Source organism: Desmodus rotundus, chromosome 11 (assembly GCF_022682495.2).
Source record: "Desmodus rotundus isolate HL8 chromosome 11, HLdesRot8A.1, whole genome shotgun sequence".
Classification (NCBI taxonomy): Eukaryota; Metazoa; Chordata; class Mammalia; order Chiroptera; family Phyllostomidae; genus Desmodus; species Desmodus rotundus.
Genome location: NC_071397.1, coordinates 92,943,546 through 92,969,597, shown reverse-complemented (window position 1 = coordinate 92,969,597; position 26,052 = coordinate 92,943,546). Strand labels below are relative to the sequence as shown.

General features: G+C 40.8%; 1 protein-coding gene across 4 annotated transcripts in view; it reads right to left on the bottom strand.

Moving 5' to 3' along the window:
• The window catches only part of ESR1 (estrogen receptor 1), a 345,015-nt gene that overhangs the window by 20,708 nt on the left and 298,255 nt on the right, over positions 1-26,052 (bottom strand). For all 4 annotated transcript variants that reach the window (XM_053914185.1, XM_053914184.2, XM_053914186.2 and 1 more), the window contains one exon: positions 9,571-9,704. In XM_053914185.1, the coding sequence (XP_053770160.1) occupies positions 9,571-9,704 (134 nt within the window). The remainder of the gene's footprint in view (positions 1-9,570; positions 9,705-26,052) is intronic.

Sequence of the window (26,052 nt, the reverse complement as noted above, 5' to 3'; positions counted from 1 at the left end):
GGGGAGGGTTGAGCAGCATTGGGGTCACACGGTAAGCGGCTTCTTCCTCACTCAGGATTGACCTGCAAACTCACACAAAGCCCCAGAACCCAGGGCAAAGGAAATGATTGGAGGAGCCAGGCTGTCCTTCCTTAGATGAGTTTTTAAAGGGAGGTGCACTTCCAGCCACTCATCTTCTCATCTTTCTTTTTGTAAAAAAATTCAGTGGCAAAGGGACTGAAGGCAGAAGGTAAGACATAAACGCCAACCCTCTGTGCACCCTGACTGCTTGGCATCTGAGCAGCTCACCGCATAGTGTCCATGCAAGTCATAAAAATTAGAATTAATATAACAAGCACCTATGTATAAAACAAAATAAAACAACAGAATTCTCAGATGATAATTTTCTTCAAAAAAGGTGAGCTTGGGATGTTTTTAATCAGGTGCTTACAATGTGGCCCATGTAGAAATTCCTGACTCTGGATTTCCTGCAGCCGAGGGCAGTAGGGCTGTCTGCTCACTCCGGCCTGCCAGCAGTGTGCTCCCTCCTCTGTCTTCCACTTTGCAGGATGAGGTTACATTTATGTGAAAGTGTAATCTGACCATGCCTTCTGGACCAGTACGCAATGCGTACAATATCAAGAGCCTTAAAGATACTAATGCCCTTTCACCCAGAAAATCTAGAAATATATCCAAAGCAATATTAAAAGTGAGCAAAGGGCATATAAAAGAATGCAAAGCAAGCATTATTTCTAATAATGAATAAGAAAAATCACTTGTTTTTAACAATATCAGATTTCTCATGTACATGATTTTCTACCCTCATGAATACCTCTGCAGCCATTTAAAATCTTATTTTTAAAGAAGGTGCATGTGTATAATCTTCATCAAAATGCATAACTATAAGTAGGAATACATGCACATACTGTACAGAAAAAAATATTACCTAACACGAACTGAGTGTTAGTCTAAGTAGGCATTGTTGTAAGAGCTAACTCATATTAACAAGCAGGTACTATTGCATTCTCCGTGTCATGGAAGAATGACAGAGCACAGGAAACAGAGCACAAAGGATTTAAGCAACCTGTTCAAAGTCATACAACTCAAAAGTAACGGAAGGAAGATTTGAACTTGGAACTACGGGCCCTTGCTCTTAACCCTTACACTATCTTGCAATAAGGTACATCAAAACACCCACATGGCTGGTTAACTTTGCATTGTTGCTTATTTCTTTAATAATATAATTTGTATTTTTAAATGATCTAATTTTTTTTTTGAAATCACAACTTTATTTTTAACAAAGAATAACTCCCTTTTGATATCTGTCTTTATCTTCAGGCCATGAAGTCCTAGAGATAGGCACTGCCTTCCTAATCACTACTGATATTATGACTATTGGTATGACCACAGGGTCACCTGGATGAAGCGTCCCTAGGCTCCAGGGGGCCGTCCACGTGCCTCACTTCATGGAAACCACAACAGAGGAACTACTACTATCTTCCCTTTCACGGAAAAGGCTGTCAAAGGCCACTTTGCATTTCCTACACGTAACACAATGCCTGGAAAGTGGTAAATCCTAAGAACTGATAGTTAAGCTAATGAATAGTAGCTTATAAAGACACAGGTATCACTCAGTTCAGCGGAGTATTGCTGTCTTTCTCCTATGACAGAAGAAAAATAAAATCTAAAAAGTAGGTCTCAAGTGAAAGCTCAGAGAAAGTAGAGCTAAGGCAGCCTCAATCTACCCCAACATAAAAGTCACCTTGTGCCCTCTGGGGAAAGCACTGAATCTGATGCAGCACTCAGGGACACCCTGGGAGGGACAGGGACAGGTAAAGATGGGACTCACAGAAGGGGTGTGTTTATCCATCTTCCTTTCTATCCAAGAGCAGGCAGACACAGCCATGGGACCGCAAGCAAAAGGCCAGGCCCAGAGGGAGGTCTTCCAACTAAGTGCAGGGATATGTTTGGTTTGGACTCACAACATCACAGGGCAGTTTGAACTCCCCTTTAACTGTTTCAGGAAACCACACATACTCTTTTACTTGCTCGATGAGTATCTTGAGGGGAAAGAAAAACCCGTTAAAAAACAGTATCTTATTTCAAGTCTGAGCTAAAAAAAAAAAAAATGGTGGTATTCCGTTGTTGTTTTCCTATGGTTTTCTTTGGTTCAAGTGTCAACACACTTTTAAACGATAGTTTGGTCTGCCAGGCTTGAGGGCAGAGGAAGGGCATCTAAGGCTCTTCCAAAAATATAGGGCCTGTGTGTCATTCTAATCTTTTCATTAGAACAGGGAGATCTTGATACCAATGTCTTGGTAGAACGATAGACTGCTAAATAGTTTCCCTTAAAAAAAAAAAGAACATACCGTAAGAGAAATGTAATATTAGCTTACATTTTTAAGCTTCCTTGTTACGTCACAACAAACCCATCCAGTTGACAGGACTCCTTAGAATTATTATTTCCATTTGAGGAAACTAGCGAAGGTCCAGTGGCTTCGTGAGATTCTCACTGTTAGTTGAATGGTGAAGCCAGAACTTTCTCCCTTAGTTGTCTTCTGACTCCAGCTAAGTCCTCCTCATCCCTAAGACTCAGCTGACACATTGGTCCCCATATAAGGACCCTGTTGTCGTGTCTGTGCAATAGTCGGTGCTTATTTTATCGCAGCCCTTATCTCCTCATATCGGAACCAGTAGTTAATTGCCTGTGCCCCCTGCCCAGCCTACTGTGCGACAGAGATCTTCATTTGTGTGCCTGCCTCCAGGGCCAGGCAGAGTTCGGGGTGTGAGCAGGTAGATGACCCCTCACAAGCTGGCAAATGCTTAGTTTTACAATATAATAGAGAACTACTTAATTTAGCTGAAATTCTACACCAGTAGTTGTCAAATTAGGTTCCATAGACTCCTGAGATTTAAAGAGGGATTCTCAAAGATCTTTAAATGGTCTTTTAGGATTACAAAGTGAGGTACTTTTAACGATATTCTCAAAAACATCATGAAAACATGAATATCAGAATGTTCTGGATTGGTTAAATCAATGGTTCCCAATCCTGGTGAGATTTGCGTCTTGGTGGGGGCTTTAAACAAATACTGAAATTCAAACCCCGCTCTGAACCAATTACATCAGAATCTCTGGAGGTGGGTCCCCACATGGAGATTTTTTTCAAAGACCCCCAGAGATTGAAATGTGTAGGATGTTGAGACACACCCATGCAGATAATTGATATGACCTTTGTTTCCTAATTAACACATTTTTCGCCCAGGCTTATGATTGCCTTAGAATCTAACAGTTATATTTTAAGCATCTCAGGTAAATAAATAGAACAAAAGCAAATGAAATACATAAAGACTGTGCTCTTGCCAAAGCCAGCACATGCTGCGTGAGCAAAGGTTTCACGATTGCTCTGCACACAGTCGAGGGGTAGGAGAGCTGAGTCTTCCCTGGAGACCTGGTAGAGCAGCAGGCCAGAGGGCTGCCCAGGCACGTGGCAAACAGCAACTCAGTTTCTGCCCAAACATTATCACTCTGCCTTTTCATTTTTAGTATTTCATGTGTGAATTTGTTTTACATTTATATAAGAGCTATAAATTTAGAGCTTATACTCCATTGTTCATTTAAATAAAAAACATGGTTATTAGTATTTAAGCAGCAGGATAATACAAAAAACATTTTAAGTCAGCATTGGAGGAGTCTGTGGCCTTTTTTTCCTTTTTAAATGGGTTCATACATTATTCAAACTTCTAAGGATACGTATTTATATAATTTCTGAACCATCAGGGAGGTGGGCCAACATGGTCCTTGAATCAAGGAGCTGGGAGATGGCTTCCTCCTTGTCAGAGCCCTTGAGAACACAAAATCAAAAGCAGCTGTTTCTCCCCTGAGGTTCTTCATGAGAACTGAAAGCTACTCCTAATATCCTGACCATTGAGGCTCCAAATGGCTGCTCCCTTTGCACCTTCCCAGGAATTCACATCAGGACTCCCCCGACCTTCCCCAGGCTACAGGCACTTGGTTGATTTCCCAGTTTCTTAGAAGCTCTAACAAGATAGAGAGACCAATATCCCCTGTCAGGGGTGTGAGGCTCCTCCATTCATAAAAAGGAGAATGCAATTTTTTATCTCTAAAAGTGAGCAGTGAAATCCCCTCTCAGAATTGCCAGAAAGGAATGTATCATCTGCTAAGAAGAACATAGTAATTTTTTTTCATAGAGACAAAAGCCAGGGATTTGTATTTAAAGAGCATGCATAAAGCCTGTATTACATGCCAGGTACTACACAGCCATTCTTTCAATAGTCACAACAGTTCAGTGAGTTGGTATTATTTCCATTTTACACACGAGGCTCAGGAAAGCAGCTTATCAGAACCCAGCCTCGGTGAGTGAGTGGCAGAGCTGACTCTCTTGAATGCCAGGCCCCTCTAGGGACAAAGTACATGTCACACCAAGTTTGCAGGAAATTAACAGAGCCCATGAGCCTTGCTTCAGGTCACACCAGAAGTTAGGAGCAGGGAAATGTTCCTACAGTTGAGTGACTACAGAATGCAGTCAGCCAGAGAGGAGACAACGAACCACTTAATAATGAAGTGCCATTTATCTCCAGGTAATAACAATAGGCAGGCTCCCTGGAGAGGAAGCTTGGCATCACAAGGACTCAAGAGATACTGTAATTAAATCTTCTTCCCTGCGACAACAATGGGCGTACCTGACAATGTGCCTGTTGGCAATTTCCAAGGTCTGCTCTTCTCAGAAAACTTCCACTGTGGAGAATGAATAATCCTGAATGTTTACAATCAATATGTTTTTAAAATGTTCTCTTGTCTAAATAACGGACTCTGACTCATTGTCTTCTTTCTAAATTTAACAATGTACATGCTCCAAATAATGTTCTAATAAATAGGAGTGTAAAGGATTCAGCTCTGGAGAAAAGAAATAGTCTTTGTGATAAAAGCTTATTATAATTTTTCATGAAACAAATGCTTCTCTGACCAGAGTGTGGCCTCCAGTGAACACGTGTAGAGCCAACGATGTCATCCGCTTCCACACCGTGTGTTTCCTCAAGGCACCAAGATGACAACACGTGCCACATAAACATGGCGGAACCAGATGACAGACGACAGCTGGTACTGTTCTTATGTTTATGCTTAATGTATATGCTCCTGTTCGCCTCCCATACCCCCTTTTCCTCTACGTGAACCCCAGGGCACACATTTTAGAGATGCTGCCATACTTCTATTTTCTATAACTTTTCACCCTATGACTTTTCACTCTTTACCTCTCTCTATTACTTCATCAACTGCAAGAGAAATGTTGTCTGAAGATCAGTTTGGGATGAACAGGTAATCAAGGGCACAGCATTTCTATAGCATAGGACATTTCAGGAGCAACAAACATGCCTGCTGAAGGTAAGGCATGGGTCCAGCAGGCACAGAGAGGACTTCCAGGTTACTGGGGTTGACCTGTGGGTCAGGAGAGCAAAGAGGATCTACCATAAAGAGATGCTGCGCCAGGGGTCTGACAGGCTCTCCTGGGAGCCTCTTGGATGAAGTTACCTGGGAGTGAAGTGTCTGAGGCACTTCTGAATGAGTGGGAAATGTAAAGAATTGTGGTCAGAAAGGTGTTCAGAAAAGGGGTAGAAATAAGTATGCAATTCAATTTGAAAGCCAAACCATTTATTAAAGATTATAGATGTATACTTATGAAGCTTTGACTTGTGAATTTTTCTAAGGCATGTCAAACTCTCGCTAAAAGAGTGTGGCTCTGAATGGGAGTGAGTGGATTCTGTGGGGTTTATGGCGATCACATGGGGGGCAAGGATGAGAAGAAGCAGTGAAGTGAGTGCATGGTAAATGCCAGAGGCTCAAGGTCGGCCAATATTGAGGTTCGAATAACAATAAATTATGTACAAGATAAGCCTTACTCTACAGTTTCTCTCAGTATAATTAAATATGCAATAGCAAAGTCTCAGGGGGGGACAGTCAACAGCTCTCTCTTGTTAGCATTCCCCTGGAGTCCCCTCACATTTGTGACACCTAGCGGGAAGCCTTTAAACTGAAAGCACTTAGTCATATTGAAAAAAAGGCATGAACCGACTGCATGTAAGCCAGAGATTGTCAGGAGTGATGAGGACAGCTGTTGCTGATTAAGGGTCTGCTTCATTCCATGAACTACGTTAGACAGTTTATGCAGGTTTTCCCATTGGCTCGCAATACCCCAAGGAGATGGGCCTTGTTTTCCCATTGAGTAGTTTGATGTTAGCTAGATGCATAGTCCATGACAAGGATGATATATTTTATCACAGTGGAAACAGCATGGGAACAGGGGGACTTGCCAGGTCCTCCTTGTCATGTCCAGCAAAAAGCATCTATTAAGTAACTGAATGGTGTAATACTTGTTGACAGTTTACAGGCTAAAGGTTAAAGTAAAAAACTGGAAAAAAAAAACTTTGTCATGCAATTTTGTAAGTTTGGAATGAAGTTGGTAGCAGGAATTCAATAAGTGATGGATTATTAAATAAATGAATGAAACCAGGCAACCCACTGACCAAATGCTAGACTGTGTGGCACTAACTCTAAGAACTATAATAGTCTAGAGAAGAAAAGTTCACTACGGACTTGGGTAGTAGATCCCATGAATGAAATAAGATCTGAGAAGGACCTGGGAGAATCAGGAATATTGGAATTATAAAGGAGAACTGAAGTCCTATGGTGCAGAAAGAACACTGTGAGCAGACGCAGAGCCTGTCCTGTCCCCTCAGCCACCTTTTCTATTGAGTTCATCTGCTCTGTTCTCCTTTGCCCTACTTTTGAGCTCTCAGAATGCCTGGACGCTGGCATCAATTATGCTGCGGCATTTCTGGATTGACCAGGAACGCCTCTGTCCTTTGGTAGGGAGTGGAAAAACAAACAGAGTTTGCCCTATGGAGGATTCTAGGCCTTCGCAAGCAAAGCAATAAACTATCCTAAATGAAGCAAAAAGCATGACAAGCATCTCCCACTCCCAAAGAGCTCTGAAAAGGGCTTCCCATGGAAATTTTGGCACTTGGGAGCTCCTCTCAAAACTTCCAGAAAGACATTCCTAGCAGGTCCTCACAACAACCTTTCCACTCCCTTGGTGCATCTGCCCCAAAGTCAAGGCCAATGCAAACACACCCTTCTCAGGCTTTGGTGACAGGGGCTCCACACAAAACCCAAGGTTCTTCCATTCACCGAGGTCTGGTTTTGCAGGGATTGGAAAAGCATCTTCTAGCTCAGGTTTGCTGAGCCATTCCCAGTTTGGCTTCTGTCAGATTCCTGGAACTAAAGTCACTTTGTGATTTGTATCAGGAGAGGTGATGATGGTAGCCCTCATCTGACCAATTCCTTTTTTTCTCTGAAAAAGGCTCTAGTACTATACCATTCTGCTTCAAAGTCATGTCCTCTTTATTCTGTTTCTCAGAAACAATAGCAACACAAGAAACTGTGCCCAGCCACGAATCTGCTTTTCGGAAACAGAGCTCACTTTGGGAGTGGAAAAAGCGACCTCACTTTTGACAGGCTGAGAGACAGCCCCTATTTTGTTATTTTTCCCAAGGCAGTAGCACCATCCTTGATAGAAAAGACCAGCTGCCACCCCCATATCTCACGCAAAAGACAACTGTTAAACTGTCTGTATTCAATTCTTGTATTTCCAAAATAGTGCAGGGAAGCTCACAGCAGATCCTGAGAAAGGGGGGAAGGAAGGAGGACCCAGGAGGAACCTTGAACTAGTGTGAGGAGTTAGTGGAGGCCCAGATTCTGCCCTGGAAAATCCTGTTTTGAGATTCTGGTGGTAGCCTTTAATGAAAGATTTTCTTTGTGAAGGCCGACAGTGTTTTTCCTTTGGGCTTTTAAAAAAAACCTGGATCTATGAATCCAATATTTTGATGAAAAAATCTTGCCTTTTTGTTTTACATACTATTAAAAAACAAACAAACAAAAAGCCCAGTCGAGGAACAGAACAATTATATAGGAAGAAGCTATGTGGATCTGAAGGGAATATTTGTGGTACCAAGATCACAGTATCTACTTGTGTTGATTATACAACTCCAGCTAATTTCACTTCCTGTCTCGGGTACCATTTCCTGGTCAAAGTGGGGAAAACATCCCAGCTTTCCCCCAAGTTAACAGATTGCCCACGTGACAGCCATCTGCACATGCCAGCCCTCGACTGAAGAAGGAGCCGGTTCAGGACCTGGCACTGGGCAGCCGAGTGGCATTGCTCCCAGAACTCTCGTCCAAGAAAGAGCCATTGAGGGATCTGGACCCTTCAGTGTATAGGACAAATGACGAAAATGAAACACACAATGCATGTGAGTGGAACCAGAAACTTGAATGGAGTCATAATCACTTCCTTAGTGTAGATCACAGTATTTTTAATGTAACTTCATGCCATAATTCAGTCCTTGTCTAGTGTGATAATACAGATTTCCACTTATCTGTTGATAAATGAGAATGATTGCTATGATGACCACTGACTGATGCAGGTTACTAGCCTTGGTGGGGAAGAGGAGTGGAAAACCGTTCGGGGAGGTGGGAAGGGACTGGCAACCATCCGGAAGAAACAAAACAACTGAAAAGAGAACGAAGTGCTGATTTCCTACATGGGATCAATACAAACTGGTGTCCAGCTATAGGGAGACTTGAGACGGTACCTGCTGGTGTAAGAAAGGAAATATAAACCAGGCAGGACTCTAAAGAGCTGTGATGTCTGTGTGAGAAAGAGGTCTGAGGCATGAAGTGGGGCCAGGGCTGGGGGGTGAAAGTCTAGGTTAAGGGCATTTACAGCGTACCTGACACCCAGTTGCTAAATGTCAGGTCCCACAAATTGGAGATCTAGTGCGTAGGTCCAAATACTGAGGGGGCTGGGAGGAGGAGATAGGGTGCTAATTCAGGCTGAGCCGTGGTTTCCACCCAGGTGACCTGGAGTGACTCTATGAACAGCCAACCTCACTAATAAAAAAATAAAAAAAATAAAAAAGAGGCAGCTCTCAGCTAAGCTCTCTCCAATGAATAAATAGAAGGAGACAGTTGAATTTGACACCAAAGACCAATGAGAACCTCCCTTGCAGCTGGATCAATTTATTGTATTCCACCTTCCTCAGTTTTAGAACCAAGATTTTCTATCTCTGAGCCAATCATATTTGTCAGCTAATCAGTTTTGACCAAAAGCATGGCTGTCTCAAAGAAGCTTCTTGCCTTATAATCCGGAGCTTGGGATTGGTGGCACTTTCTTACACGGTCATTTGGTCTACTTGTTAACTATCAACAGACACATGCCTGTGTATATGAATCACTTTAATAAAAACATTTCCCAATTTCTAGCATCTATTTCAACAAAAAGGCCTTTTGATTCAATGCCCAGTTCTTGTTTTTCAGCCATCATATCTGGCCAGTAAGATTCTACCTCAGGAAGTAGTCTACAGTGACAATAGGTTATTTTAAATGTTTGTCAGTTGTTACTTTCAATTTATGATTATGCCTTTTTAGCAGGTAACTTACTTATATCTGTTTGAAAATACAAATAAATATTTCTTTCAGTAAACCCAACATTAAATTATCCCCTGTTAGCAACTCACCAGAATTAAGTAAAATGATGGATTTGAGGCACACAAACTCTTCTCCCTGGAGATTCATCATACGAAACCGAGATGATGTAGCCAGCAACATGTCAAAGATCTCTACCATGCCTTCTACACATTTTCCCTGGTTCCTATGGAAACACAGAAAAAAGAGTATTAAAAGAGAAGCTTCTGGAAGACATGATGAGGTTTACATTCATAAAAATCTACTGGATCCAAATTTGTATCAAAAACCAGTAGCCATTCTGTTTGAGAAATATGAACATTCATTTGAATTCCAGATGGCAAGGCCAAAAGATGTTCCATCAATAAACCATTTTCACTTCAATTTTTTACAAGAGGTGTGTTGTTCAATCCCCAAATCTGCTGTGTTAATTATAAATTTCTTCAACCCATGGGTAATCAAACATGATTAAGATTCGGGTAAATGATTCTTTCTAATAAATATTTCTTGATCAGCTACTGTATTTCAGATATTATGATAGTTACAAGAATAAAAACAGGGCCTCTGCTTTCAATATGTCCATGGTCCTGAAATAACACACTCAAGTATAACAGACTTGGATAAAGTGCTCTGGAAGTAGAAGAAAAACTCTGCAAACTATGGGCTCCGGATGGGCTGATCTATTGATGTTGCTGAGCATGGCAAGTGGGGATTTGATTACCAGACAGCATTTGAGTTGACACATTAAGAGAATGTAGGATTTCATTGAGCAGACGTGTGAAAGCACCATGAGGAGAGGGTCCTAAATAGGGAAGGGAGGAACAGGGTGAAATAATGTGGAGCAGCGTGCTGGAAGGAGATGAATTAGTGTGGGAAAGAAGGAAAAGGTCAGGTGTGCCATCCATCAGTATGAGAAGTGTAGGCTTTTCCTTACACACCAGAGCCTCGGCACCAGGGACTTAATATTCATGACATAACATGTAATGTATAACACATGATACTTTAAAAAGAAAGTACTGTCTGAGTATCATTTGCATAGAGTTGTAGAAATTAAATGAGATAAATCTGAAAGGAATTCATTTATCTCTTTTGTTCACAAGCTGAATTTGGGGCATGATATGTTTGAGAGGGGCATGAGGAAGTTAAAATATTCTATGCATAAGCAAAGATATATTTGTGAAATATACACAAATTTAAAACATGAATACTAAACACATTGTCTAGAGCTTGTTTTGCTCTGTTTTCAATTAATATATCTTGGAGTTTTTTATCAACTGTTTCTAACAACTGCATAGTTTTCACTAAAAAATACTATAATTTCTTTAACCACCTTTTTGTTGGTTGACATTTAGCTTGATTTTAAGTATTTTGCCATTACAAACATCACTTGCAATGACTACCCTTATGCTTATGTCTCTGGGTACACATATAAATAGCTATAGAATAAATTCCCAGAAGTAGAATTGCTATATATGTATTTATGTATTTTTAAATTTTGATAAGTAGTTCAATTATTGCTTCCAAGGAGCTTGTACCAATAGGCTGTTTGTAGGAAAATAATTGGTATAAGCTTTCTCTCATATTTTTCTATTGGCTGTCATTTTCACATTGATTCTTAAGAGCTCTTTATATATTATAGTAATGACCACTTTGTCCTATGTGCTTGCAATGCTTTTCTAATGTTTTTTCAAGTTTTCCTTTTGATTTGGTTTCTGGTATTTTCTTATGCAAAATACTTAATTTTGTATGTAATAAATACTTTTTTATGTAATAAATACTTTATTACATAATCAAATTTATCAAACTTTTCACTTATGGCTTTCGAATAGTATGTCTTGCTTAAAAAGGTCATTGTCCCTTCCAATGACAAAACTATGTTTCTTTCTAGGATAGTTCTAGTATATATTCTATGTTTACATCTTTGATCTTCTGGTTTTTATTTTTTATAAACACTTTATTGAGGTACAGTCACTTACATATAATCCATTTAAAGTGGACAATACAATGGATTTTAGCAAATTCCCAGAGTTGTGCAACCACAATTTGGTATTTATTTTGATGTAAGATGTGAGGTAGGAATTTAGCTTACTATTTGTTCCAGGCAGCTAGATAGTTTTCTTAACTCCATTACACACTGACTTGAGATATGTTAGGGACTTCTGATAAATTTATTTACTTCTTACAACTGCCCTCCAAGGTTAGTATTATTATTGCCATTTTCCAAAGGAGGGAATTAGGTCTCCACACTGTTAAATCAAACCACATCACCTACACCAGAAGAGAGAAAGCCAACAATACGATTTTCTTTGTCTTTTTTTTCTCACTTCACTTTACTTCACTCAAAAAGACTTATTGAAGGCCCCTTAGATACCAGGCTCTGTGCCCCCTATTAGGTACAGAGAAGAAAGCCGTGGACCTCGTGAATGAGGAGATCCAAAACAGAGACAAGACAGATGAGGAGAAAGATCAGTGCAACACCATGGGATACATTCCCCAGAAAAGGCTTAGAGAGTCTCTCACAGATCACGTCAATCTCCCCAAACTCAGCCCACATCAGTGCTGAAGCAATTGTCATAATGTTCTCAGATACAGGTAACTGAGGTTTTGTATACAGTGTTAGAATGGTGTGTGGCACACAGCAGGGTCTATATTTAACTCCAAGTTATAGACATTGATAAACAGATAGACCCATAGAGGTCAAGGGAGAGGTTGGCCTGTTTACCTGAAGTGCCCAGAAAATAATTGCCATGGTATACTTTGCTTTGACTGTGGAAATCCAGGTTCATACAAGGTCTACATAGGCAGAGGGAAACAAAAAAGCTATGCCACTCAAAACGAGGGTGAGACAGTGGTCACACCAAAGGGTGAGTTGGCCTTAGTGAGTTTTTCTTGTCCTGTAGTTAATTTTTCTGAAGTAACACATTTTCTTTCTAGTGAAAAAAATAAACAAGAAGAGGAGGAAATGTTGGAAGGGATAAAGCTGTAAAAATAACAACTCATAGCCAAAATAGAGAAATGTTCCTTTCCCAGTAGAGAGTCTCTGTTTACCTAACAGACTGCACACCAGCAGGGGAGGAACTCTCCGTGTGGGAGGGAGCCGGTGCTCACCTGCTGTGAGCAGAAGTTCTGTTCAGAAACCATGACAGTGGAGTCTTAACAGTCCTCCGCTTTCCTGGTCCCTTTTCAATAGTCTCCCACATTTTCTCATGACAAGCTTGTTCTTAACCCTTCCAGCAGCGGTGTACTCTTCTCAGCCTCTTCGCACTGGATATCCTATTATGTCTCACCAGCGATCATTACCTGTCCATCCCACAACACTTGCTCTTCAGCAGAAACTAGGGGCCACAGACTGAGCCCTCAGGTGTGGCACATGCCCACAACACCCCATTCGCTTCTCCATGTGTGTGTGTGTGTGCAGAGGCTGCAGAGGGAGCATACATTCAGTATAAATCACTGAAACATTAGACAGGAGGACTCTGAGGCTCACTTCTGTGCAAACAGAAGTGCCTTGTGTTTTTTGCTGGGAGTCTCGATATCTGGGGCTCCTGGGGGAATATTTATTCCACTGAAGTTGCAAATTTCTAAGCCGTGTTCTAAAAGTCTACAAGAATTTTATGCTGATGTCTCCATAAGAATAAACTCCATATACCTTCCATGGGAAAAACTCACTTGGTCTAAACACTTCAGCCCATCCACTATTGGTAAAATAAATTAAAATTGTGTTCTCTATTGACCCTGATGATACATATCTTCAGTGAATCACTAGCATGTCACCATCATGGAAATGATTGACTGATTCGGTGGCATCTAGGTCTCTCATTAGCACTGTCCCAGGTGGAAAGGTTTGCCATGTGAACCAGTGAACAGATGATTGGTCACCCTAAGGTCAGGTACAAATCTACGTGAACCTTGCTGGTTGGACAGACACTTGACACCTGCCCAACAGGGAGGAGCCCCTTACTGTCCAGTGAGGTCGTTATACTTAGGGGTCAGGGCTTCATTTTCAAAGTCCTGCCAAAATATTCTATACCAACCCTGGGGAGCCAGTTAGACCAGAGCATTAACTCATTTTCAGATGGAACAGATGAATCGACAGCATCCCAAATGGGCTGATTTCTAAGACGCTGGCAGGAACATTACTTAGTAATGTTACTAAGTAATTTAGTAACTAATTTAGTTACTAATTTAAACTAAGATTAGTCTAAATCCATGAGGTGCTCCTGAGGCTGAGGAACACACGGGGTACGGAAGAACGAGATGTATTCTTGAAGGAAGCACAGCTTCCGTCATAGACCAGGAGAGGTTTAGCAAGCTGCCCTGCCCTTGACTCCCACTGTGAGATGGACAGCCTGCAGCAATGAACCCTCCCACCGATTACATCTGGTGTCCAGAGCACCGCAGAACCCTCTTGCGGGGAAACATCATTCCACCCTTGCTCTCTTCCAGTGCAGCCCATCTGCACCTAAGTAATGAGGGAAGAAATAGGATTTGCAACAGTATTTGCATGGCATATCCTGGAAGTTTCTCCTCTATAGAAAGAAAGCCTGTTTTTCAGAAGCCTTTAGGTACCTATTCCTCCACCTGGGAAATAAAGAGCTTTCATGAGGTGTGCAGGTCAAACCCGCCTTTGTATAGCTTTAAAAATAAGCTTATAAAATCTAGAGTTACTTTTTAGCCTCTCTTTGTATAAAAGGACATTGATAGATGGAAACAAGCAAACAAACAAAAGCTCAAGAGATCAACGTGACACATTTAATGTAACTGCCTGGAAAAAAGTACAGTACGGTTAGAGAAAAGGTTTCCAATTAAGATGCCATTTAAAAGTGGCAGGTTTAGTTATATGTAAAGAGCTTCTGTATCTTTGATGCTACAAAATCTCTCGGCACATGCTCTGCAAGACTGTGAGTCCACTAATATTTTATGATCAAGAGGTTTACATATACAACTCTTTGACATGTGGAACAAAATGGTGAGTTTTTGTCCCACATGTCATTACCATTTACAATGGTAAATTGTGAGCAATGTATCTTGAAAGATATAAAATTTGAATGGCTATATCTCCAAGATGATTACTTGAGATGAAAGTGCTTGGGACTCTGGTATCCAATGGCATGGGTTCAAATCTTGATGCGACTATTTGCCAGTTATGTGACCTCAAACCAAATGCTTAACTCTGTGCCTGAATGAGCATAGACAGAACCACCCACATTAAATTGTAAGCTTTATAAGAAGTAATTAAGCCATTAGAACATGGCAATTGGTTGATTCAGCTGTTAGCTTATGTGGGTTGATAAAGAAATGGGTACTGGAGGCAGGGTCCTGCCATGAAAAAATGTTTACTCCCTTAATGCCAAATAGCAAGAAACAGATAGAGCAACCTAGAGGGCTCTGCTACAACATTGCAAAATCTCTGGCAAAACTGCGGTATGAATTAACTTGGACGGCTAACCTCGCACCTGGGCCAGTGAACAGAAACAGCCAGCGTGATGGTGTACAGAGGCCACCATGGCTGCCCTTGGTAAGGTATTAAAAGAAAGAGGGGAACTCAAGCAAGAATGAAATGGTTCTGAAGCAGCAACTGAAGGGAATGGAAACATCCCCAAAATAAATAGGCTTACAAGCTTGGAAAAGCCAACTGCTCCTGGCCATGAACTATTAAGACATGAAATTGAAAAGAATTCTGAGTATGAAAGTTCCAGGACGACTTCTCAGTTTACAATTTAACACAGAGCTCAGAGCCTCAGGTGTTAAAGGGTGACACCAAAGAGGTATGACATTCCCACCTGACCTTATTGTTTCATAGTTCAAGATAGTCACCAATAAGTCACGAGGGAGGGGCCACATGACAAGGAAGCAAATGAGAATGTCAGACTCAACTGTGTCTAGCAACAGACCTTGGGCGTGGTTATGAGCAGATGGAGCTGACAAAGCAAATAGAATAGAAGCTTACTATTTTTTTTTTGAGACAACTATACTGCCAAAGAAATTATAAGCCTGAACTGAAAAACAAAAGCCTATGACTGTTCAAGCCTCCAATCCTAAAATTTCACTAGATAGCTCAACAAAAGGGCACGCTTCTCGCCACTCACTTCAGATGTGGCCAAGGAGAATAATGGAAAGAAAGAGCATCCCAAGGATGAAGCCAAAATTCATGGAGAAAAAATAGAAACTTCTTTTTTTCCCCAGACAACAGATTTAGGGACTAAGGGGAAATGTTCAGGCCCCTCAGAGTAGAACCCTCTTCATTCTACACAGTAGATTTCATAACCGCTATGAATGATGATGCAACTATTCCCTCTTGCTTTTCTTGCAGTTATTCTGCCCTTAGTCCAACACTGGATGTTAAGTGTATTTGTGAGTGGAGGCTGCCAAGCCTGGAAAGTCACACCCATGCTGATAGAGTGGACCACACGTCACTGAGGACTCTTGGCTCAGGGACTGGATGCAACTTCGGACTAGTTCCTGCGGGGAAGAACAGTGTGTGCTCTCTGTGTGAGAGAAATAGATAGTTGACAACCAGAAGTGAAGACTGCGACAAAGACTTCTGCTGTGCTCACCAAAATACATTTCTTTTTTCCCCTGGGTGTCGACCCAGAAACATTGCCCAGCCTTCCCCACAGTTTAGGGTGGACATATGGTTGTATTCTGCCTAATGAACAGTGAGTGAAAGCCATTTAAATTACTTCAATGATGAAAGAGTTAAAAAAGAGGTATGCCTTCTTCCCCAGTCCTTGTTCCCACCTATTGCCTGAATGAAGAATGGTTCCAGGGCCAAGTAGAGGACAGAATCATAGGTTAGAAGGGTCCTGGATCTCTCAAGAAAAGGCCACCTACCAAGGAAAGATGCCTATGTTGGACAGTGACCTGTGTAAGATACAAACTTTCACTGTACTGAGCAGCTGAAATTTTATAAATATCTGTGACAACCATTAGCCTTACCTGATGACACAGAATAGATGCATGACCTGCTTACTACCTGTCCCAACTCACTCCCAACACACTGACACATGAACACACTTAGGATGCACAGACATACTTAATCTTCTGTGGACCTGGTTACTGACTGGTCAAACAGATACAAGGAATATACCCTATGACATCTTGCTTTATAGATCCTAATCACTGTCAATTGGCATGATTAAAGATGTCAATGAGTATGTGGCATTTGATGTAGGTCTCCAAGGACAGGATAAATAAGAGGTAAAAAAATCCAGGAATATTAAATAGTATCAGTAAAAGTTGAGAGGTGGAAAAAGATAAGGCATATTCAGGAAGTAGTGAGTAATCCAGCTACTAGTGTTGTATTTGTAAGAAGAGAAACTTGGTTTGCAGGCCGGCACTCAATCTTATGCACAGCTAAAGAAAACAGCAATAAAATGAAAAGGGAACCAACTGTATGGGAAAATACATTTGCAAATGATATCTCAGACAAGGGTTTGGTCTCCAAAATATATAAAGAGCTCACACGACTCCACTCCAGGAAGACAAGCAACCCAATTAAAAAATGGGCAAAGGACCTGAACAGACACTTCTCCAAGGGGACATACAGAAGGCCCAGAGACATTTGAAAAGATGCTCAGCATCACTAGCCATCAGAGAGATGCAAATTAAAACCACAATGAAATACCACCTCATAGCGGTCAGAATAGCCATCATAAACAAATCAACAAACAACAAGTGCTGACGAGGCTGTGGAGAAAAGGGAACCCTAGTACACTGTTGGTGGGAATGCAGACTGGTGCAGCCACTGTAGAAAACAGTATGGAGTTTCCTCAGAAAACTAAAAATGGATCTGCCCTTTGACCCAGCAATACCACTGCTGGGATTATATCCTAAGAAACCTGAAACACCAATTCAAAAGAACCTATTCACCCCAGTGTTCATAGCAGCACAATTTGCGATAGCCAAATGCTGAAAGCAACCTAAGTGCCCACCAGTAAATGAGCAGATAAAAAAACTACGTTACATTTATATAATGGAATTCTATGCAGCAGAAAGAAAGAAGGAGCTCCTACCATTTGTGACAGCATGGATGGAACCGGAAAGCATTATGCTAAGCAAAAATAAGCCAGGCAGTGAAAGACAAATACCATATGATCTCACCTTTAACAGGAACCTAATCAACAAAACAAGCAAAATATAACCAAAGGCACTGAAATTGAGAAAAGGCCAACAGCAACCAGAGGGGAGAGGGGAGGGAATTTCAGGGGAAAAGGGTGAAGGGTTTGTAGGAACAATTATAAAGGACACATTGACAGTAACGGGGGGAGGGGGGGTGGAAACAGGAGGGAGGTGGGGAGGGCTGGGGGTTAGGCTGGGGTGGAGAGAAAAGGCAGAGAACTGTACTTGATGTAATGGAAAAAGAAAAAAAAACCTATGGTACATTTACACAGTGGAATATTATGCAGCAGAAAGAAAGAAAGAACTCCTACCCTTTGCGACAGCATGGATGGTCCTGGAGAGCATTATGCTAAGCATTAAGCCAGGTGGTGAAAGACAAATGATCTCACCTATAAGTGGAACCTAATCAACAGAACAAATAAGCAAGCAAAATCTAAGCAGAGACATTGAAATGAAGAACAAACTGACAGTAAGCAAACGGGAGGTGGGAGAGGGATAATGGAGGAGAATAGGGGAAGGGTAATCAAGGAACACATATAAAGGACACATGGACAAAGTCAACGGGGGGTAGGTTAGAGGGTGGGAGGTGAGGATGGGTGGGGTGGGGGGACATGGTGGGGTGAAAATGGAGATAACTGTACTTGAACAACAATTTTTAAAAAAGGAAGAAAAACTTGGAAAGAGAACATAGTCGGTGTGTGGAGTGGCTAATAAAACCTTAAGAGATGAAATGAGAGCAAATATGTAAGAAAATACCATTAAAAGTTTATCAGTGGGTGACATGAGCAAGTAAATGCTTTGATGTTATTCATGTGGCATCAGTGTTCAGAGGAGAGTGAGGGAGAGAGCAGAAGGGTCTTGGAAGAGACTGCAAGCATAAGGAAGGAAGAGAAGGCATGACATGGTGACTAAGGTTATAAAGATAAATAATGAATATTTTAGAAAACCAAAGAGGAGTAGGATCAAGGGTGGGAAATGGGGATGGCTGGGGTCAGGGGGAGGGGTGGGGGAAAAATGGAGACAACTGTATTTGAACAACAATTTTAAAAAATGTGAAGAAAGAAGAAAAAATGACTGAGCAAGTAGAGCAACAGCTCTGCATCAAATTTTGCATTAAGCTTGAACATTCCTCCATGGAAACTATTGGGATGATTCAGAAGGCTGCAGCTATGGACAACTGGTGATTGGCAGCTTCATCATGACAATACTCCTGCTCATGCATCATATCTCCTGCAGAGTGTTTTGGTGAAACACCAAATCACCCAGTTGACTCAGCCCCCTGATAGCCTAGATTTAACACCCTATGTGAGGTCCCAAGGTGCCTACTTTGAAGGGGACCGAGGCATCATTGCCCTATGTACAATGTCTCTTGTATCTTATATCTTCTTCAGTAAATGTCTATTTTTCATATTAAAGAAAAAAAGAAATCCTGTGTGCAAGAAGACCCAACAGACATTGATGAGTGATTCAGTGTTGGGCAAAGAAAGAAGTCGAGAAAGATAAGCATGAAATTATGGGCCAGATCAAGATGCTATCCTGGCTTTCCCTAGCAGTGTTGAGCAGCCTGGAGATGGAAGGGAAGACAATAAACAGTGGGTGTGGCCCAAGAGAGAAGAATGAATCTTCAGGCATGGGGAAAAGTTAAGGGGAAAGAGATTCTAGAGGGAAGTTTTGCACTGATTGCTTGGAATGGACCACAAGGAAAATGAAATCAGAAAACTGTTTGTAATCAAAGATTAGTAGGTATTTACTATCAAAGATTGAAGAACAAATCAAGTATGATTAAGGGGTAAAAGAAGTGGAAGCTTGAGAGAATGGACCTTAGAAGGAAGCTTTCAATTCAAGAGACTGCTGGTGGTAGAGGTCACAGGGGAATGGTGTCAGTCAAGCAGAGAAGACACCAAATAATGGACATGTAGAACTTCAAGAACACCGAGACCAAGGCTCCTATCATTATAACCAAGCAAAATAGGATGATTAAGAATTGACAAAAGGCCTGGCTGTTTTTGAAAAATTACCCAGGACTCATTTGTTTCTGGCTTTTCACCACCCCTGAGCCCAGTCCCACCCCACCCCAAGTTTGAGGTCTTTTCCTCTGAAGACTACCCTGAACAAATGCAGCGATCTAAAGGCTGCAAGAACGGACTCAGCCAACTAACTCACTAGAAGGAGCGCATATCTCTCATGGCACCCTTTCCTCTGTGCACCTGTCAGCACGTAAACCTCTGCACACGGGGCCAAGTGCTTTGCTGGATGTGTTTGTGTACTTGACCTATCATGGGCTATCTGTCAAGGTGAATGAGCTAAAAACATGAAAATAACTAACAAAAAATAACTGCATTCCTATTTTAAAAGGTAGTGTTTAGGGAAAGAATTACAGGGAAAATGGAATAAAATAAAAACCAATTGGAGAACTTTTAAGAATATGATCTGAAGATCATCTTCTTAGAATTATTCTGACAAAGGGAAGATGAAAACTATGTTGTATGATTCATCTAGGAGAACTGGACTTAAATGGAAATGACTTTTGGTCCTTTACCTGGAGAAGACTTGCTATGAGACTGAAAGCTGAGGGTTTGAGGAATAAATGCATGAGGCAATTTAGGAGCATTTTAGTAATGTGAAGTTCTCCGAAGGCACATCCCAAGTCGAGCAGACCTTGCTGAAGGAGTTGGGAAGCATAACTGTAGGAAGAAAGTTTTCAACTCTCTGTTTTTCTTAACTTAAATCCACATTTAGTTTTGTTGTTGTTCTCATCTGACACATAACAGACTCTATCAAAAGAAGCCAATCAACGTCAGTGGCCAGTAAATGGACTTCCAATGAAAGGAGATAAAAGCTAAAAAGATATTCATATACAAAGTCCATGGTCATTGAAATCCAATTAAAGAGTGAACATTTTTCTCAGGCAGTGTCCTCAGAATATTTTCAGCTCAAGGAAAAAGACTTTCTCTATCAGAGACTTACCTTACTAACTCACTGCCATAGGTTATAAGGCTATCACACATATCAAAGTCCATACCCAAACCCTTCCAGAATGAAAGGCTCTACGCATGCCCACCAGTCATGTCCCAACACAAAGCCAAGAGGAATCTCACTCCTTCTTTCCTTCTCTACTGCAACCTCCAAGGGTGGACTTCAGTTTTGCAAGAGTCAGGGTAAGCCTTCCTCCAATCCCAACGACAGAGTGTAGATCATTGATACACCTAGTATTCATCCAGAAGGATTCATACCCTCTTTGTGTATGCTGGTGCAACTAAAGATCACACAGGAAATGTTAGATTGACCTGTGTGAAATATGTGTCTGGATATTTACATGAAACACTTAGTCATCTAATGTTCAATTATCTTTATGTAGCTACCTGTCATACGAGGAGTAAGACTCTAGGGAACTCTCTGTCATTTACTTTACTCATATCAGGTGGCTGATAGTCAAAAGAGTTTTAAGCCAAGAGATATTTTGTAATAAATAGAAGCAAGCCTTAACATGTACTCTTTTCATATACTTTTGGGTACAAAAGTGGTAAGAAAGGAGGCTACAGTTGGTTATTACAGACACTTCTGTCAGAATGTGTAAAACACACTTCTGGGTTTGAATGGTTTTGCCCAAGGGAGATGGAATTCTGCACTTCTATAGATAATGATCCACTCGAGGTTGCTTGTACCGTGTATATAACTTAAGAGCTAAAGTAAGTACCTAGAGGAAAATTGTCTAATGGTTGTGTCTACTCAAATATCTAATTGAAAAAAGATTCGATCAACCTTTTAAGATGCCCACATCAAAAATGTAATACATAAGGAAGAATGTCTGTTATTAACTTTTCATTTGGATGTTTTGGAATGATACCAACTAAGCAATTAGGTAGTCTTCCTCCACTCTACTTAGATCAGCACATTCTGTTAACTGGAATGAAGACAAATGAATGAAAAAGTGAGTGCTCTGTTTGTATGTGGGAGCTGGGTTTTGACTTTCAATGAGCAATCATTGTTTCCCTGTAATAAACATGATTAACACTTTATTCATTAACTTAATTTTAGTTGTGCACTACTTTTTGAGTCAATTATACATGTCAGACTCTGTGCTAGACACTCAAAGATCAATTTTATTTGTTAATCCCACTATTCATTAATAAATATTTATTGAGTCAGAGAGAAGAGACTATTCCAGGCACTGAGTTAAGTGTTGGGAGCACAACAGTGAGAAAAGCATTTCCTTCTGTGGTAGAGAGTTTAGTAAGGCAGACGGACATTAAATACCTATGCACACACAAATTCTCACACACATGCACACACACACCAATAAAATAAAGTAAAACTATTAATTACCATAAATGTCAAGAAGGAAGAGTACAGGTCTTACAAGAGAGTACAGTATATCAAGGGGACTATCTTAGATGTGGGGAAATGGGTGTCCAAGAGGGCCTCTTTGAGGAGGTGACATTTAACCTGTAACCTAAAGAACTAGGAATTAGCCAGGAAAAGAATTGGAAAGAGTTTACTAAGAGAGACAAGTGTAGGTTTTGGAAGCAAGGAACTACTTGATGAGTTTGAGAAGGTAAATGAAGGTCAGCATCTTGAACTCTGGAGGTCACTGACCCAGGCACAAGGGGTCCTGGATGAGACTGAGGAAGCAGCAGCAGGGAAAGGCCTTCGGGTTTTGATCTGAAAGGTGGACTTCCTCCTCAATCCAAAAGAAGCCATTGCAGTTTTGAGAGAATATCTAGGAAAATTTGAGGGAAGGGTGACCAAAATTTGTGTTTCTCAAAAATGAGACTCACAAGCAGGAGTATTTCCTCAAGTCTCTACAGCAGGAAAAAACCAAATACATTTCTTAACTTGGCCATTCCAATTGCCAAAGTTCTTACGCACACAAAATCCAGAACAAAATGCATTACAAATTTTGGTTTTATGGTACAAAAACAAAATGCACCATAATTAATTATGGCTACTGAAATGCCTTAAAAATGCCTTTATTTCCCTCTTCCTTTCACATAAAACCTTAATTCATTCACTATCCTTTGAGAGCATTGGTATATATTCTATAAAGAGTATTGGAAGTCTAATAACTAAACTAATGAGCTGAAAGTGATTCTAAAGTTACTCACACAGTTAAAATTTATTAGATCGCAAGCACTTTGCAAGTTAGTCGAGGTCCTACTTTCCTGGAGCTTCCATTCCAGTGATAGAGGCAAATAACAGGAAAGTAGCACATGAACAAGATCATCTCCAACTGTGGTAAGTGCTTTTAGCAAATAAAAAAGAGAGTAGCAGGCAAGATGGTAGAAGGGCAACTTCAGCTTGTTTGTCCTTAAGGAAGGGACACTTGAACTGAAGCCTGAGTGACACAATGTTTTGTGGTAATCCAGACTCCATTTTCGGAAGATCAATTTTTAAGTGCTTTTTCCACCAGGATAAGAAATTGAATGAGGTAATTATTTTAATGGTTGGTTTAAGGCTAGGAAAAAGTGTTCTGGCTTTGAAATCCAGTAAGGAAAACCAACAAATATAAATCATTCAACCAAACAATCCAAGAAACTTGAGTTGTAAATTACAAGCGATCTCAGTACGACCTTTCTCTTACAGCCTCCAGGATTTTCATGGAGTTGGAACTACAACCATATGGGAACGACAGTTTTCCCTGGGAGCCAGGTCACACACCAGGCTGGAGAATAGGCAACAGGAGATGGCGGGACTTTTTAGGCCACATTCGAAACAGTCCTATTTTATTGAAAACATTTTCTGTAACGTTTACAACTCTTCTACAGCTCTCTTGTTTCCTTCATTCTTTTTGTCTTTATCATGAACAATCTTTGCCTTGAGTTCACCATATCACTTTTGCTTTCTAATTTCATTTTGTGCTTCTCAATCTAAGTTTTAATCAAGTAAAACTATGGGTATAAAGCAAACATTCATTTGAAGAAGGATGAGGGATACTGAAAGCTAGTTCCAAGTGGTGGGGGCGTGGCTGTATATTTGCTGAGTTCCTGGCAGTTGGTTTTTGTAGCTCTTGCTTTTAGGTACTGATACAGAAGTGTATTTTTAAATGTTCCTTTGGGTTATGCTAATCTCTGTGAAGTGCAGGAATCTTGCATAGCGTAGCCATGGGTAGCATTATGTGCTAGTGAAGGACACTGTACCAGAAGGAGTGGACTTTTCTTTTTTCACTCTGTCGGCAAACAGCTGTGCAACCTTGAACAAAGCACTTACCCTTTCTGGAATTCTATTTTCTCACCTACAAACAACAAGGTTGGGCCAAATCAATGGTAATTTTGGAAGTGGTGCCCTCAGTAAGTAAAATGATATGTAAACCAAGTGCATTTGCTTTGGAAGGATTGTGAGGGTGTCCCCTAGACCCACATCCCTTCTTCCTTCCTTCACGTACTTGGAAGGACCCACAGAAGACAATTTGAAAATAACTTCCCTAAGCCTTAAAAGCTACTTCAGCTCCAAAATAACAATTCAGGGACTTTATAAGTACAAATAGGCAAAGTCTCCAAAATAATACTCCCCACAATCAACATTCTGTAGACTTACATCTACAAAAAGGTAAAAGTGTTCACTCATTATCTTGAATTACCAAGTTCCACTTTTGGTGAACAAATGTCTTAAAATACTGTTACTTTTTTCTTAGCACCAACATCTCATAGGTTAGGTCATGATGCAACTTAGCTCTACCACCAACCCTAACAACAGTAATGTAGTAACGGTGCAAGCTCACATTTATTCAGTTCTGACTGTGTGCTTATAAGCATGATCTAAGCATATAACACCCACTCAATGAATCCTTATAAACATCCATGAGAAAGAGACTATTATGATAGAAAAAGAAATTGAGGCAAAGAGGAGGTAAGAGCCCAAAGTCACAGTTAGCCGGCCAACCTGCAGTCTGGCTCCAGAGCTCAGGCGCTCAGACAGCACATGGCTGAGCCCCTCCACAACCATCCCTTTTCCCGTTAGGCTCCTTCATGTGCCTTTAGTCCTTGCTGTGTTATCCACACACAGCCTTCTTAAAAGGCGTCTCTAGACCCCTTTGCATCAGTGTATCTGAACACACATGTAGAGAACGGTGCCCTGGTTCATTTCCAAGCTGCTACTGCACTGGGACTTTAAGTATTCCTCTAAATCTCTTTTCAGTGAGTTCCAAAGTGTGTTCAATAGTCAAGTGCATGGTGCCAGTCCTTGTACCAGATTCATGGATTGGAGATTCCATTGCGCTCGCACTTCCTTCCATCTTCTTCCTGTGCTCTGGGAATAAACCATTCATCTGTCACAGTAATTATCCCTCCTGCTTCTCTGTCTACCACTCCCCACTGCCACTTCTAAGAGCAGTGCTGAGCTAAGCACGGCCCTGCAGACAGCACTTGCCACCCCTATGCCCCATGTGACGATCTACTTTTATCGACACAGTAAGACTTTACATTCATGTAACTGTCTTCCCTCCACCCCTCCAAAATATTGCATGCTCCCAGAGGACAGGGCTGTATCTGATTTTTCCCTATATTTCTAGTGCCTAGGAAAATGTTGATAATAATCACTTATTAATGGTGGAAGGATTAAACATGGAAATTGGAGTGGGGAGTCTCTATCGTGCTGCTTCCTAGCTTTGTAACTGTAAGCAAGCTTATTAAAGTTTCACAGCAACAAACTTCATTTTCTCAGAGGAAATATGAGCATTATACTATCTTTCTTAATATCCTTGAAGAGCTGTTCCAAGGATAAATGTGAGAATGTGTAGCAGGGTAGCCCATTATAAACCACAGCACGGCATGTATCATGGAATTATCATCATCGGTTGAAACTTACGCTTATTCTCTAGCAGTGCTGACTCTGAGGCTTTTTTAAAGCAACGTAATCTAAGAGGGAAAAGTAATAATAGCTCATAAATGCTTACTAGGAAATGAAATAAAAATTGAGAAAACTTCACTGAGTTGCATTAACTTCAAAGGCCAGGTGAACCTCTTTTACTCCAACCAGAGTCATGTGTAATGGCATTTTCAGGAAAGAAAGCAGAGATTACCTATGTCTTCTTTATGGATAAATGTCTTTCTCATCATTTTTTACACTTCATGGTGAAAAATGTCTTTTTACCATAAAGGGCAATGTTTTCTGTTTTGTCCATTTGTTTGTTTTGATGATATTCTCTCTCTCTTCCTCTCTCTCTCCCCCGCCCCACCCCCTGTTCTCCCTCTCTCCCTTAATTATTTCCAAGGCTTCAGGCCAAAGTGCATGTAGAAATTATATCTTTAGCCTATTAGAACCACTATACTGGGGAAAAAAAGCCATTGCTCCAATTTACCAGGAACTTCTTTAAGAAATTAAAGTAAGGACTGAAGTATAATCCTAACATTTCATCAGTGATTAGCTCTACAACATATTGTTCTGGAAACAAGTGATAAACAAAACTTGAACCCATC